This window comes from Marmota monax, unplaced genomic scaffold (genome assembly GCF_021218885.2).
Source record: "Marmota monax isolate L192 unplaced genomic scaffold, Marmota_monax_Labrador192_F-V1.1 WCK01_AAM20220418_F8-fsc00010, whole genome shotgun sequence".
Classification (NCBI taxonomy): Eukaryota; Metazoa; Chordata; class Mammalia; order Rodentia; family Sciuridae; genus Marmota; species Marmota monax.
The window spans coordinates 21,088,902-21,105,978 of record NW_026692321.1 but is presented as its reverse complement, the minus strand read 5'-3'; the positions used below and the strand labels follow the sequence as shown (position 1 = coordinate 21,105,978).

The 17,077-nt window shown below is 47.8% G+C and overlaps 1 protein-coding gene across 1 annotated transcript in view; it reads left to right on the top strand.

The window, feature by feature from the left end:
* The window catches only part of Alk (ALK receptor tyrosine kinase), a 668,653-nt gene that overhangs the window by 552,902 nt on the left and 98,674 nt on the right, over positions 1–17,077 (top strand). Inside the window, exons 7-8 of the mRNA XM_058578442.1 lie at positions 5,917–6,048; positions 8,316–8,416. Coding sequence (XP_058434425.1) covers positions 5,917–6,048; positions 8,316–8,416 — 233 coding nt within the window. The remainder of the gene's footprint in view (positions 1–5,916; positions 6,049–8,315; positions 8,417–17,077) is intronic.

Below are 17,077 nucleotides of genomic sequence, written 5' to 3'. Positions count from 1 at the left end.
CATGATTCTTGGTACAGTGTAGGTGCTCACTGATTCTTGGATGATTGAAAGGAATGAATGAATGAGTTGGGAAATTTGAGCTGTATAAAAGGAAAGTGAGTTTTGGCCACACTGGTATTTAGGAGCAGAGTGGAGACCCAGCCACCACTCACTCTACATGAACACAGGGCTCCTGGCAGCTGCGTCCCCTGAGGTCACTCCTGCAGAGCCAGAGAAACTGCAAGTGCTTATAGAGCACCTATGCTGAGCTAGGAAATGGGGTAAATCCTGGAGCAGGACAAGTATGGGTTTTCTGTCCTCAAAGCTCTAAAAACCCAAAGCAGGTGTAGAATGTTTTTGATGTTCATTCCTGGGCCCCGGCAGGAGCAAATGCCTTACCTCTCAGACACTCAGACCCTAAGACACCACGGGCCTATGAAGAAGTTTGCAAAATAGCTTTAACATCTTAACAGTGTCACCCAAGTCAACTGGACTCCTTGCAGGGGAAAGGTTTTCAATTATACTCACTTAATTGAAGCCATAAAGACATTCATTTTTCAATTTTAAAAACCTCATTTTTGTATGAAGCTTTCAAATGAAGTTTTGCAATTATAACAGAATTGCTTTTGCAGTGTATTTTTAGATAAAATTCAGTGAAGAGTTGCAGGAAGTGCTTGGTTTGTCCCATACGTTTCTGCTCCTGGCCTTTCTCGGAGTTTTTACCACACATGTGGCCTGAAATGCAGGCTGGCCAGCCCACAATGCTTGCAGCAGTAGTCTGTCTGAGCCTCTCTAGTTAATTTGTGTCCACAGTATTCCAGCAGTGCCTCTGAGCTGTGTGATTTTGCAATTGCCTTTAAAAAAAATTTTTTTTTGATACCCACTTCCCAACAGATCAGGCAGGCCATACCCTGATTTACAAATGGGAAAATGAAGGCACAGAGAAGGTAATTGATTTGTTCAGGGTCACACAGCAGGTCTAGGACAGAGCTGTGATTAGAGCACTGAGCCTTCGGGATCCAGCCCATTAGTGTGAGCTCAGGGCATTTCCCCGCCACTTCAGAGGTTGCCATCATGAATTTCCAGGGCCAGTTCCGAGCTTCAGACAGCTTGACTTGGGTACAGAGGGCAAGAGCCTGAGGCTCAGTGGCCTTTTCAACCACATTTGAAAACCTGTTCTAACCAGCTTTCAGAGTGACAGCTCAACCCTGGACAATCCCTACCCCCACCCCCAATAATTCCTTTGCTACAGAAATCAGTTGCTAGGAGGAGAGGTAGTCCAGTCCTTTTCCCACTGTGTTCTTGGCAGAACTCCTTGTGAATATCTCTTTCCTTATGTGCACCCTCTGGTCCCTGGCATCCTTGCTGTTTTTCCCCGTCACACTGTTGATTCCGGTCACCATCACCATGAGGATAACAACAGTCATAATGCGGCTAACATTTATGGAGTGTTTACTATGGGCCGGGAGCTGCTCAGAACGCTAACTCATTTCATGCTCACCACAGTCCCCGGCGATGCTCTCACGCCCATCTCAGGGATAAGGAAGCCGGTCCATGCCCAAACTCACCCAGAGGCTGAGCACTGACTCAGACGCAGGCTGACTCCAGAGCCCACACTCTGGACCACTGAGACTCATCTGTTCTATGAGTCTCAGCATTTGGCAGCACTAAGCACTAAACCTAGCTACAGACTCATCCAGGACAGAGGGACCAGGAAAAGTCAGAGAGGTCCAGGTCTCTGCTACCAGGTCTCCCTTCTGTGAAGGAGCAAGTCAGGATCAGATCATTAGCCTTCACTATCCAGGTCTCAGTTTTCTCATCTAGAACATAAGACCTTTTTCAACATTTTCAATTAAAATTTTTACCAAATCCAAGTGAGACATCCCAGACCCTGTAACCCATGGAAGGGTGTCTGCGGGATTCCTGGAGTGTCCAACCAATAGCCTCAGTGTCATGTGGTTCCCCGGAAAGGGGGCAGGTATCCCCACTTCCTTCCCTGACAGTCCAGAGCTCACAGCTATTACAGACAGGTCATTGCCCCTCCCTGGACTCAATAATCTCATCTGTTTTATGGGGATGATCTTCCTGCCAGGCAAGAACAGTTTTTTAAAAGTTTATTTCTTTATTGTAAAATAAAACATGCTGGTGGTAAAATACTTTGGAAATCTAGAAAAGTGCACAGGAGAAAATAACTATTGCCCATAATCTTCCCTCTCAGACATTCAGAGATAACCATAATATTTTGATGTATTTCTTGTAGCGTTTTTCCCATGACTCCATATTTTCAAGGAAATGTATAACACATATTTATCAAAAATGTTAACACAGTTGTCACACAGAGAGGAAAAGAAGTAGTGTCATTTGGCCTGGAGTTTATGCTTGGCAGCTCCTGTGGCTGTGGCTGAGGTCACATCTCTGTGACTCTACCAATTCGTCTCTCTTAGAGTGGAATCGGGTGTCATCACTGCCAAATGTTGTGGGATTGACTGACCCACACACAGCCCGGCTTGCCATCCAGCCAGTGACATACCTGGCTGCAACCCAGGAAGGGGGTGGGCAAGAGCAATGCTTCTTGAATGTCAAGGTGCGTGGGAATGGCCTGGAACGCTTGTTAACATGCAAATTGAGTCAGTGGGCTGGGTGGCGCCTCAGATTCCACACCTCTAACAGTTCCACAGGTCAAGTAGCCACGCTGGTCCCCGACACCATTTTGAGTGACAAGAGATTAAAAGATAGACCCTCCCCTCCCATTTCATCCTGTAAGTACCAAAGCACTGAGTAGGTGCTCAGAATGAATGAGAAGAGGGTCATCAAAGAATGAGTTGAAGCTGGGCGTATGCCTATAATCCCAGAGGCTCGGGAAGCTGAGGCAGGAGGATCACAAGTTCAAAGCCAGTCTCAGCAAAAGGGAGACACTAAACAACTCAGTGAGACTCTGTCTCTAAATAAAATACAAAATAGGGCTGGGGATGTGGCTCAGTGGTTGAGTGCCCCTGAGTTCAACCCCTGGTACCCCCCAAAATAAAAGGATGAGTTGACCCTGTTAGACCCAACTTTATGAGCCAACCTTCCACTGAGCCGTTGGCCTTAGCATTGATTTCCCAAACTGGGTCTAATCAACCGGGGGTCTTTGTTTTGACGCCCCTCCCCACCGGCTCCCTCCGGGGTGGCCTCTTGCTGAGCATGGCTGCCCTGCTGGGCTTGAGGTCATGGGAATCCTCAGCTCCTCTTCCTCCCATCAGGGTCTTAATTGCCACATCAAGGGTCCATGGACCTGCCTTGCTATGTTGCCTGCCCCCTCTGGCTCATTCAATCAGCCAAAGAGAAATAGGGCTTCCACTCCCAGCTTACCCTGCCCCCTAGGCCAGCTGGGACAAAGACGGGCTTCCAGAAGACAGAGAATGCCCGGCTTTCCCCGTTCCTGCCCTGGTGGGAGACATGGCAAAGCCACCACATCTGCAGCCTTGATGAGGCCTGTCCAGAGGCCACCAAGAGATGTGTGTCTGTCCCTCCCCAGGTAGTGTTTGAGCCCTACCCTGATGAGGGCCCCTCACTCAGGCGTGAATGATAATTAAGAATACTACCACCATTTTATATTTGCACAACTCTGTTTACAAGGTATTTCCACACTCCCTTATTTTGACCTAAAACCTGTCCTGTGAAGCAGATACTAATCTTACCCCATTTCACAGGTAAGGAACCCCAGGCTCTAAAACAGGAAGGGACGGTCCTAAGGTCACACAGTAGGCACTATGACCCCTAGTCACTGCAAGGCTAGGACTGGAGCCCTCTCAGTCCAGATCTCAGTGCAACTGTGGTGCCGGTACCCAAAAGTCAGGTTCCGTTCTCCCTCCAGCTCCTGAAGGGGTCAGGAGGGAGTGATAGGTTTGCAACCACAGCTCATCCTGCCCCCTTCTCCCACCCGCCCATCGCCTGCCAGAATCTTCCATCGTGGTCTTTGGTTTTTAAAGCACCCTTGTGAAGGACGCTCTGTGGAAGGTCACTTCCCGACACCAGTTGGTTTATGCAGAAGAAGTGGATGAGGGATCCCTTGAGGGGGGGAGTAAAAAATAAGACAGGAAGATCTCCTTAGCTTTTGGATTTTTAATCAGAGGAACATGCGGGATGCGGGGGGGAAATGATTTCTTCAGGGGGGTATAAATGGAAAGAGATGCTCAAAGTCAGTGACGGCCTGTTTTAATTTATAATGCTGCCTCTGTGAAATGCACAGAGAATCGAGGGGAAATGAGAATAATTCACTAAGGTGCTGTCATAGCCAGGAAGCGGTAGGGCCCTCTTTGTCAGCCTGCGGCTGCCAAGAGGCTGAGACAGAGGAAGGACAGAGCGAGCTGTGCATCTCTGCTAGAGAGCTCCTTCCCGCACGTGGGGATGTAGCCCTGCTTCTCCACACCACGGCCTGCAGTCGTTGGGTGCTGTTGGAACAGCATGGAAGGGCCTGGAATGGCCCAGTAGCTCCTGGGACTGAGTTTCCAGAGCTGTTCTCAGAGGAAGCTGGAGAAAAGTGGGCTCTCTTTAACCCTCTTCTCCTTTCCTCCTCCTTCCATGGGAGGCTAAGAATCATGGACCAGAAGGCTGACCATGGTCTCTTTCATGGGCCTGAGTTCAGTCTGGTGTAGAGAGGATTGTGGACCCATCCTGCTGAGCCAGCAGATGAGACAGAAGCTGCAGGACTAGGGATTGTGAGGCCAGGTTATGCTGCAATAATGATCCATCACCAAACTGCAATGGCTTCCAGAACCCGACCATTGAGGATCAGGGTGGGAGGGATCTCCGCTCCACAGGATCACTCAGGGACCCAGGCTGAGGGAAGTCCTGTTGTCATCCTAGTGTTTTGACTAGGCACCCTTAGAAATAAGAATTCCTCAGCTGCTGAGGCAGGGGAAGAGAGGAACTGAAGGTTTATACACAAGGGCTTTTCACAGCCTCATCCAGAGGAACCACTCACCCTTCAAGGCCTAGAACTAGTCGTATGGCTTCAATTTACTGCTAGGGAAATAAGGCAAGCAAGTGGAAGGTTTAGAACAATGTGTGTCTCAGCACTCAGAGGTTATTTGAGATTTGAGATACCCAAACCAAGCCCAGCTAGCACTACCGACTACACCGCGCTCTTGTCATTGTGTCGGCCATTAGAGATGTATTCTAGCCACGAGCAGTGGCACACTCCTATAAGCCCAGCAGCTGTGGAGGCTGAGGCAGGAAGACTGCAAGTTCAAAGTCAGCCTCAGCAACTTAGCAAGACCCTATCTCAAAATAAAACAAAAAGGGATAGGGATGTGGCTCAGTGGTTAAGTACCCCTGAGTTCAATCCCCAGTACAGAAGAAGAAGAAGAAGAAGGAGGAGGAGGAGGAGGAGGAGGAGGAGGAGGAGGAGGAGGAGGAGGAGAAGGGAGAAGGAGAAGGAGAAGAAGGAGGGGAGGGGGAGGGGGAGAGGAAAGAAAAGAAAGAAATGAAATGTATTCTAGAGATCTGCTCATTGCCTTTTCCTGGGATAACATTCACAGTGGATCCATATTAAAAGCACAGAATCCAGAAGTTAACAGTCTGGATTCTGTGCTCTTCCAATTCCAGCTGTGTTACCTGCTAGCTGCCCAGTCCTGTTCAGGTGTTTTGACGTTTCAGAGCCTCTGCTTTCTTGTGTATAAAAACTGGGCTGATATGACCCATGCTGTGGAATTGTTATCATTACTATTTTATTTTCTGAAAATCAGGAAACTGTGAACCAGCAAATACACAAGCAGGGGCTTGAGCCTTCTCCTCATTACAGTCAGCATCATTAGGCAGTCAGCTTTCTGACTGGGGAGCTGTTATTGATGAAGAGAATTTGGTCATGCCTGGCTAACTTGGCTTGACACTGGCATATTTTTGCCTTTGGCAGTCCTGGAAGTGACTGTGTTCCTGTGCTTTCTCTCTCCACAGGTAAACTCCCTGCTGGTTTCTACTGCAACTTTGAGCATGGCTTCTGTGGCTGGACCCAAGGCACACTCTCACCCCATGTGCCCCAGTGGCAGGTCAGGACCCTAAAGGACGCCAGGTCCCAAGACCAGCCAGGTACCCCTCTCTTCCCTCCTTCCTGATGTCTATTCCAATGTCCATGTGGACTGATGAGAGACTTAGAGCTCTACCCCACCCTCCAGGGTGCCTGCCCAGAGCTTGCTGAGGATGCTCACACACAATCCCCTCCTCCTTCCTGCTTGGACTTTAGAACAATTAAATCTGGCCAAGCTCAATATCACCTTTTGTTACTCAAAATGAGAACTTTAGTAAAGGATTAAACTGAAAGATAGAAGTGACAATAATAATCCATTTTTTTCAACAAGTGTTTGAAATGTTGACTCCCATCTCCACAGCACTGATACCTCCAAACTGCCCTTCAGTTCCAGGCATATAAATGTCCTGAGAGTTAGGGAAAGCCATAGCCCCCCTCTATGACTGAGAAGATTGAGGCACAGCAGGCCTTGAGTCATTTGCCAGGGTTGTGCCCTGGAAACTGTGCCCCTGCATCTGGTTCATTCCCTGAGGCCCAGCCTCTATAGTCATCCCCATCCCTGACTTTAACTGGCAAATCCTATGTTACCCTCCTCACACACCTTCTTGACTGCCAAAAGAACCAAGGACCTCCACACAGCCAAGAGATAGCCACTCACACTTCGATTTAGAGACACAGCCCCGGCAGAGCATGGGATCAGAGAGGGTCTGTGGGCAGCACAGCTCCCATAGTCAGTTTACTAGAAAGGCCAGGCTATCTAGCCATGGCCCAGCCTTGGCCTATACCTGGTCACTTGGGCAGGCCCTGATGCCCACCTCTGTGCAGCATAGGACTGGCAGGGGAGGGGACTCCCTCCTCCCCTCCCCCACATTTTCCTTCTCTTTTTAGAACTAGAGACCCTCTTACCAAAACCCTTCTCTTTCCAAGCAAAGATCGTACATCCTATGGATTATTTTAAGAAATAGTAATAAAAAGTATGTGAGAGGACAATATCCAGATCAACCATGAAGGATCCCAGAGCCCACACAGTTCTGTTTTCCGTCTTCAGAGCTAGCTGCATTGGAGTGAGCTGGCTTTGGGCCAGGATGCTGTCACAGTGGCCCCATTAGAGAGAAGGCTGAGTTACTACACCCATGGGGGGAGATCTGTAGGGGTCCCTCACCAGATGTGGAGGCGCAGGAGTTCCTACTTCTCCCAGTCGCCTCACACACAGCACCCTGTCTATGGAAGGAGCAGAGAAGATAAAGGGAGCCCAGGATCAGATGTGAGCTTCAGGTCTGCTCCCGGTTTGGCAATTCCCCCTCCAGCACCCACAGTAGATAACCACCTGGCCCTTGTTGGATACCACTGGTGACGAGTCTCCCACAGCCTCCTGGAGCACCCATTCCATTGTTTAACAGCTCTGAATCACAGACCAGGTTTCCTTGGCTCAGGGAAGCTCCACCTCTGAATTCTACTCATGGGAAGTGACTTTCCCTCCAGGAGCCCCACAGAATTAAAATACCCTTGTCCCAGATTGGCAGGCCTTCAAATATTCGCAGACAGCAATTGTGACTTACCCACCCACGTGACAGCTTTTCTTTCCCCAGTCACATAACCTCAGCTCCTTGAATCTGCTTCATGCTTGCTAAAATCTCTGGCCTGTCCTGGTAACTTCTCTGGACCCACCTGAATTTTTTATTTGGTAGAATTCAACAATTGACTTTGTTACGAGATGTTGAAAGGTAGAAATGAAGGACTAAAGCCGTGCTTGGTGTGCCACGGGCCCCTAAAAAGTTGTGAGGTCACTCTGACTCCCATCTCCACGGCACTGATACCTCCAAATTGCCCTTCAGTTCCAGGAGGTTTAGAGACGTTTCTTCCTGCCACCATGTGGGGTCAGCCCCTTATGGTCTCCCAGATTTCCAGGCCAAGCATGTTGAAACAAACACGGGAAATGAGTCTCCCTGGGCAGGACATGGGCCACAGGAAGACTTGGGTTCCAGAGCAAGGAGAAGAGAGTGAAGGTCATAAAGAAAAATGGAAGACTGGCCAGTCATGGGGAGTGTCGGGCTGGGGAACCCTGGTGCATCAGGGTTAAGTCCTGAGGACTGGGAGTGTAGTAACCAGGTATATGGTGCTGTCATAGACAATTGGGAATGAAAGTTTTTGCATGAGCTAGGGCTGTTGACAATAACAAGTGAGCCTCCTGAAGTAAGAAACCAATGTCCTCAAAGACATTTCTAGGCTAGATTTAAAAAAAAAAAATGCATAGTCTGTTAATTTTGCACTTCCTGGGCTCTTTGATTCAAGAAAATGGTATTTGAGATTCTTCTCCTCTCTCCCCCAGGCCACGCCCTGTCGCTCAGCACCACTGATGTCCCCACTTCTGAGAGTGCCACAGTGACCAGTGCTACCTTTCCTGCGCCAATTAAGAACTCTCCGTGTGAGGCAAGTCTCAGTGTTCCTCTAGTTCTCTCTTCCAGATGAACCCACACAACTAAGAAAGGAGCCTGCATGGCTAGGCTGGTTGATTTCCTGGCAGGACAAGAAAGCCATTTTGCTATGTTTTAGGCATGTGGCATCCAACAACATGCTAAACCCCATCTGCAGAGAATCTTACCTTCAATACCCAGACTCAGCTGCACTGAACTATTCACAGTAGGACCTTAATTTAAGCAAACCCAGAAAAAATTTCCCAAGGCATAACAGGGAAGGGTAACAATGATTTACAGAAGACTTTCTACTGAACCTTTTTTAGAAATATCGAGCTTTCTTATAATACATTTCAAATATTATGAAGCATCAAAAGTTTGATTTACATAAATTTCTCTAAGATATCAGGGGCATTCTGTTGAGGATCAGAGGCCTGAAGTTATGTTCCTTCACATACAAAGGTCATTTCCTCAAGAGGCCGAGAAAGGCACTTAAGACCCCAACGTGGCACAGTGATCAAGTTCATGGATTCCAGAATCAGTGACCTGAGTATGAGACAGGCTCCATCCCAATTGGCTGTACACTTCAGTTGAGCAGTTCATTGACTTCCCAGGGCCTCAGTTTCCTCACCTACAAACACTTGATAGTGCTTGCCCCCAAGAGGTAAGAATTAAATGGGTTAATATATGTTAAAGGCTGAGATGAGTATCTGACACAAAATTGAGTGTTCCAATAGTTTAGCCAACAGTGCCTTGGAACCCTGTCTACACACTCAGAAGGAGAATGGAGAAAGAAGAGAGCATCAGCAAAACATCAGACTTCAAGCTCTCAGAGGGCAGGCCTGGGGCTTCTTTGTACTGCCCCATGGCACCTGCATCTCACATATCATAGAAATCCAATATGTAGCTCAGACTCGGCCAGTGCCCTCTTTTGGGAGATACCTAGGAAAAAAATCCCTATCTGACTTGGTTTGCAAAATAGCTCCACCCCCTCTGACCAATTTTTTCCATTCAAATTGTGGACATTATGGAAGTTGGTAGCTTCACTTCTCCTCCTTTGGCTGGTAGAAATCTCAGAGATGAGAGGCTCTGGCCAGCAGAGGCACAGACAACAGGACTTCCCCTTCTCTGAGATGAAATTCAAGCTCTCCAGTTTGCTTTGAAATGAAAACTCACAGGCATACAACAAATAAGAATGAAAAAGATGTATAAATGAATTTTTTTCAATTAGAGGAATGGTCAAATTAAAGTTGAGGCTCCCCCTTAGTAAGTAAAATAGGACTTTATGATATGTAGTTTGTCGCTGCCCCACTCCTGGTGATTTTACAACTCAAATTTGCCCCATCTTCCTCACCAATTTCTAGTTTATGTTATCTTACTACATTTTATGGGTCTCTAAGCCACCTTAAATCCTTTTTTGGAAGAAGTCTGGGCAGAAATAAAGGAATTCATTAAATCAAATTGTATTTGAGAAACCATGCTATCTGATGCAGATGGTAGAATTCGAGTCATTGTTGGTATTTCTCAGATGCTTCAGAGCAGGTGCCTAGAAAGGAGGGCTTCTTAAGAGAAAATCTTAACCAGGGACAGATGGTTGGCCCACCTGAGAGGACGGGAGAAGCCTTAAAAGCATTTGGTCTTAAAATTTATTCTTCACTGGATATAATATAAGCCTAATTTCAGAAAAAGAAATGTCAAGGCAAAAGTGATATTTTTCTGATACTCCATCACTTCTGTAATAACCTTTGCATTGATCAATAGCTGAAGCAGATGTGTTCTCTTACTGGTCTGCTTTATGTTTCTTGTGGTCAAATTTGCTCTAGGCTATTTCTACTATTTCCTGCCCTTTTTCCAGAATTTGGCTCAGCAGGTAAAATGAAGGGAAGGGAGTGAGTCCATCACACATTCACATTATTCATATTTATATATATATATTTACCTTCACATTATTTCACATTCAAGTTTTCAGGCCATTTGTCTGATGTTGATGGGCCTTTGAATTCCCAATGTTGGGAGCAATGTTTTTAGAAAATAAAATGAATAAATAACCAAAGTAGAAATATATATTTTGGGTTTATAAGCCCCACCATTTATTTGATTCAAAGCAAAAAGTTGATTTTCTTCTCTCAAGTTGGCCAAACTCCAGTGGTAGGGAAATGGATGTAGCACTTCTATAGGAGACTGGGAGAGGTTATCTCAGACCCCTTCTCAGCCCTCCAAAGGATCTTCATTGGCTGTGTGGCTTGAGTGCAGAAAAGTGAATGCTAAATAGGGCCAAGGATGGAGGTTCCTAACGAGGGTCTGAGCAGGGACTGGCAGCTGGTCTACCTGAGCGCTAGGGCGGATGCCCACCATGGAGTATCTTCTCTAAAACAGATGAGCCCTGATCTCCAGGAAATGAATGTGTGGCAGATATCCCAAAATGTTCCTCCATGAAACCCCACAATCATTGGTGAGCTCTCATAGAAGAACTGGTGTCGTCATCAATGAATTTCCAGGAACAAGCTCACTATTAAGTTTGTTTCTCCACCTGCCATTTATCACACTGGAAAGTGTGATAAATGAGGATTCTTGAGCCCCACCCTGGACCTCCTGGGACTCTGCATTTTCAACCCTAACCCTTGGTAACTTGGTTGTGATTTTTGAGATTTTTCTGGCCCATAGGTGTGCTTGCCAAATATGGCTGAAATTCATTCTGGGGTCCATCAGAGAGTTTCCCTTCACTACATGTGTCCCCAAATAGTGTGACATAACTCGACTTTCAGAAAGATGAACCTGAAAACAGGCTAGAAATGATAGATCAGAGACAGAAGAGATGAGAAGCTGAAAGATCAGACACAGCCAGGGTGCACCTTGGGTCCACCCCAGCTTCTGGGGCATTCCAGATGCAGGCCAGCTCCCACCTCCTCCCTCCAGCTGCCTGCAGCCACTGCTGCCACCTCCCCCGCCAGCCGGCTGCAGCAGACACTGCCTCCTTCCTTTCTCTGCACAATTGCACATGGGGCATGAATATTTAAAGACCTTTGCCTCGCCCAGCCACAAACAGAGCATTGTGAGGTCTTTTTTTCTTTTTTTTCCCCCTCCCCACACGCTATTCTCTGCAGGAAACTGAGGAGCCCCTTACAATGTATTCTGATTTTGTTTTATTTTTATTTCACCGAGCTCCAGTTCAAATAATTAAAGTTGCCACCGGGGAGGGGAACCTTGCCGTGGCTTTCATAGGCTTGCGCGTTGTCAGACCTGCTCAGTCCTCCTTGGCTTTGAGACACCCTGGATGTGTCTAGCATTGCAGCTGCTGGTAATAAAGAGGATGCAGGGAGGAGCAGGGGCCGTCTGCGCCCCTCCCCCTGCCTTTCACACACCCTGGAAGCTTGACTGTCTCAACAAGCCCCGTGTGGTTTGTAATTCTGTTTTATTTGAATAGCCTGCCTGTGACTAGAATAATTTAAACCATGTTCTCAGGCCGGGGGGGGGGGGGGGGGGGGGGGGAGGGGGAGGGGAGTGGAAAAGTAGCCTTCCTTCATTTTCTTTCCTCTCAAAAACCTGGAAGCGGTGTTTCTCCCTGTGAGCTGCAGGAATACTAGGGATCCAGGAAATGGGTTGTCACCCACCATTTTAATGGTGGTCAGTTCCCAACTGCTGGTTTTCGTACCTAGCCAGAGCTAGGGCCACCTGTTCCCTCCCTGCACATACACTGGCATCCTGGAGCCCAGCCAGGACCTTCTGCCCTGATGTCAGCCCAAGCGGTGAAGAGAGGCTCTGATTAGCTGCAGTCATCTGCTTCATACCTGGCCGTGAGGTTCCTCCAGGTCTGCTGGCCTGGAGGGAAAGGAGACCCACACTCCGGGTCATTAAAACTAGTAAATGGGGCCCAGAGAGGTGCAGGGGAAGAGATGACATCTGGAATTGCCCTCTGCCATCCATTAAGCCCTGCTCAAAGCCCCACTGAGAAGTCCCCTATGGTGGCAGCCCTGAAGGCTGGCGGCCAGGGAGATTTTTAGTAAATTGCTCGCTGGCTGATTTTGTAAGACTTTTCAGGGTGTGGTGATCATTCCCGGAAAAATGCCTTCGTCTCCCTCCAGCCTCTCAGTGTGACTCAGTGGCAGACTAGGGTGAGAGGCACTCCCGGCTGCTGATTGGGCTTATTCAAGCTTGCCCCTGCTTCCTCCCCACCAGCAGAGGAAGAAGACTTTCCGGAAGGGAAAGAGAGAGGGACGTTTCTAACTGCTGTGTTTTTAAAGTTTATTAAACTCAATGGCAAAGTCTCCTGTAGAAAGGCAAGAAAAGGGAGATATGAGTAATAATAATTAAAAGATGGCTTGAGGTGGAGGAAGAAACAAAGGCAGACTGCTCTGGCTTTAGCAGCCCCTCCCCAAAGCCCCGACAAGGTAGGCCCAGGGGGATGAGCAGGAATATTTGATTCTCTCACTTTACAGAGCACATCTACATATCTGCTATGAGTCAGGGTGTATGCTGAGCTGCCCAGACAATGGGAGCCTCCCATGTCAACAGGACAGGAAAGAAATGTACCCAAAGATCCAAACCAGCAAATACAAGCCAAGACCAAACCCAGATCCCATGGCTTTGTCACACTGCTCTGCCAGGACAGATCATTCCTTCTCAGATTAGGGGCAGTTGATGTGACACTCCACAGCATCCAGCCTCATGCTCACCCAGCTTAAAGCCCCCAACACCCCAGCATGGATTCCTTACCTCTAAAGGCAGAAAAAGAACACCACCCCATGATGCCCAGGGTCACTGCTGCTCACATGTGGGACTCAAACGTTAGTTGTTCATTGTATGTAGCCCAGCGTGGTCTAACTAATGTTAGCTAATTAGGAAGGAGACGTCTACCCAGTGAAAAGGAAGCTGCCCTTCACCCTTCTCTACTCTCCCATTCTTCCCATCCCATGGCTTACTACAAGCCAGTCCCTATCAGAGTCAACCTGAAACCAGCCTCTGTCCTTATATTGTCAAACAGTGCTACACAAACACTTTGTGGTAGTTGTAGAAACCCTCTTCATGAATAGTCAGGGACCAGTGCCAAGCCAGAGGGGATTCCAGGGTAGCTTCATACACATCTCCCCTCCCACCAAGCCCAAGTCCTTTTTGTCAGGTATACAAAGACGAAGATACCCATCAGGCAGAGTTCCCATGGACAGCCAGCCTCCCTCTCCTCTGATGCTCAGACAACTTTGCAGCAACTCGTCTCAGAAATAAGACCAGCGGCAGGCCTCAGTGCTTGCCTAAATTAAGGGCAAATCCAGCTGGTCTTGCTAGGGATTTTTTATACTCACTGCTCTCTGCACATGCAGTACGTCTTCAGGAAAAGCCATTTGGAAAATGCCTTCCTCCTACACCGGGACCAGGGTCAGGATCTCCTGCTGCCTGCATGACATCTCTCTGGATTATCCACCCTCCACCCAGGAGGATGTCATTTGGGGACCAGTAGGAAGCACAGGGCCCTTCTGCTCCTGCAGGGTGATGCTGACATCTGGAGAAAGTCATAGCCAAGGTCCTCCTGGGCCTTCAGATGCACTGTCAGTTTCACAGTGCCATCTCTCCTCAAGGGGCTAGGAAGGCTCAAGTAGCTGCCTCCTTTCTGCCCCTTTGCCCAAGAGCCATGACATCTCCTCATCCAGAGGAATCCAGATGGCCAGGTGGGACCAGGGCAAAAGGAGCCTCATCAAGACAGTCAGATCTAGTGGGAAGAGCAGTGGCTTGGGGTCACAGAGACCTTGGAGGAATCCACTACTTTCTAGGTGGAATTGAGAAATTTGCCTCTCTCATCTCAGTTTCCGTGTCCTCTGCAGAACATGCAGGAGAAACAAGTGAAACAGGCAGTAAAAAGTACCCACCTGGATCTAGACATAGGTGCTTAATAAATAGCACATAGGGTTCCTGCTACCCTGTGTCTGCTAGTACCATTATTGGATTTTTGTGGCAATTCCAAGACCAATTCCACAGCCTACTCTATGCAACGAGCCTGAACCTGGAGAACTTGGCCTTTGCTCTGCCCTTGGTAGCCTGGTCATACCAGGACTGGGGTGAGGGTGGTCTGGTTCAACAATTGGGGTCCAAGGAAACAGCAGATGGGCCCCTGTCCCCACTCTCCACCATCCCCAAAAGCTCCTTCTCCACCCTGCATGGACCTGGGGAGCACTCTCTTTCAGTCCAGCAAAAGTCCCTTTTTTCCTCCTGCCCTCCCTTTCCATATTGTTCTCTAAAGATAACAATAACCATTTACCCTTAAGTAGCCCCAGTGTGTTGACAGAGGGGGCCTTCCTTCCCAGTCCCTTTGAGGGGAGATGACACTGTCATCCTGTGAGTCACCTTGAAGCTGACAACACACCTGAAACACTGGGTGGACCTCAGCTCTGGCACCTGCCAACACCATCAGCAATGGACATGATACTCTCAGGAAGCCTGTACCTGGGGCCTTTGCTTTGGAGGGGAAGGGAGAGGCTCAAGTGATTCTTGAGACATTTTCCAAGTGGCTTTTCCTGAAGACCCACTGAATGAGGCCCACTTTAGGTCTCCAATGGCAGCCATCCCACATACCCGTAATAATATCACCGTAGTAAGAGTTACCTTAATGTCGAGGATCACAGAGCCTCTCCACCTCCCCGTGGTTGCCCTGTGATGAGTGAAACCTTCCCTGCTCTACAGATGACGAACCTGAGCAGAGTACAACCTGACTGGCTTGGGTGAGCTCACAGACATCTAGAGGGAGGGTGACCGAGAGGGGACGCAGAAGGTCAGTGAAACAACAAGCACTGATTTCAGACCTACGGGGTGACCAGCCAAGCTAAGAGACAGACCACAGGAATCCAGAATATCTGTCAGGTGTTTATTCAACAGGAAAGTTAAGAAAGTGTTTCTGGTATGAAAGGTTCTGGTCTTCAGGTTACTTATGGAGAATTCAGCTGCATTACACTAAAAATCAAACCAAAAAGTCTTCCTTAGAGCCTTTGCAACATGGGAGAAAGAAATCTTCCCTTAGTCTGTGGCTGAGGAAAGATACTCTTACTATCTGTGGAGCCAACTAAGAGTTTTGTTTGTTGGTTGGTTGGTGCTGGGGATCAAACCCAGGGCCTCCTGCATGCTAGGAAAGCATCTACCACTGAGCTACACACCCCCACTAAGGATATATTTGTAAAATATTGATGCCCTAGTATAAGGCTGGCACTGTGCTGAACATTTCACCTTCATCTTTACATTAGCAAACAGACTTGTAAGAAATTGTGAACCCCCTTTACTGATGTAGACACTGGGGCTAAGAGCTTTATGTTCAGCCCAATGTTAACCTGCTAGTAAGTGATACAGCCACAACCTTAACCAGGTCAGTCCAACTCCAAAGCCAAATCACTGGACTTGTCTTAGGTCACAGGAGCTTCGATTCTGAGCTCTGGCCCACTCGAGCCGTCTGACTGAGATCTCAGGCAGCAAGTAAAACAGGGACAAAAATACCTGTTTTACTTGCTGCCTGAGGTTGTTGCCAGCATCAGATATAAATGTGCAAACTCTTTGGAATCGTCACAACACTTTGCCAATGGCAGCAATTGTTGTGATTGTCCCTCTTCTTGGCTGCTAACAGGCATTGTGTGTTCTTATTTCTCTTCTCAGTCAATTAGCAATGTGGAGGCAGGTTAGGAGCATTATTTTACTGGCAGCGACACCAGGAAACCATGCCCAATAAACCCACTTAATCAATAATTAATTAATTAATTAATTAGTTGTGCAGCCCCTTAAGGAGAGGGGCTAGCAAGAAGACTCCTCATTGACCCTCAAGGATCCGACAAATGAGGCCCTACTGAGATTTCCAAGCCAAAATAATTCTTACCTCAGCATCTAGAGCTAGCAGGGCACTGGGGAGCCTAGCATTCTGTCACTACTTATTGTGGCGTGGTTGACTCTGCCAGAACACATGCTAATGGGCTCGAGTAATCAACAGCAATTGTATTTGCAGTTGGACATAATTAATTTAATACCTCTGAGCTATTCAAAATTAATACCTCTCCCATTACACAATGAAACTGAGGCATATGAAGAATTATTGTCAAGGCTCAGGGAGTGAATAAAATCTTTCTCAGCCCTTGGCACAGACTTGGGTCCCATTCAAGCGGTATGGTAATCACAGAGCCTTGTGACTCCCACTGGTGATCATTATAACACATTCACGGGTCCCAGATTCAGAGTACTCTGGTAAGAGCACAGACTCCCCAGCTGCCAGGGAATCAACATTTCTGGGGGGCTCTGGGCCCCTGAAGACACTCGCATGCCTCCAGTAGCTGTCCATCAAGGCACTGGAGTTTCATTGCATAGAATGGATCTGCTCCCAGCATCATCTCCAATGCACACAGAGAAACTGAGGCACAGAGGAGACTTTTGCATCCTTTATGCTATCCTATTCTGTCTTTCTGTGAACTGTTTATTTCTAACATGGTGTTCCGTACCAGCCCTTTCCAGTAGAGAACAGAACTGACATTTGTGAAATGTCTTTGCTCATGTGGGCACTGCGTCATCTAATTTGATTGAAGCCCTGCGGTGGCTCTCTAGAGAAAGCACATTGGCCCCAATTTATAGAAGAACATACTGAGATCTGAAATATTCTGTAATAAATGAAAACCAGCCCGCTCTATTCCCAAAGCCCATGCTCTGTCCACAGTGCTGTCCT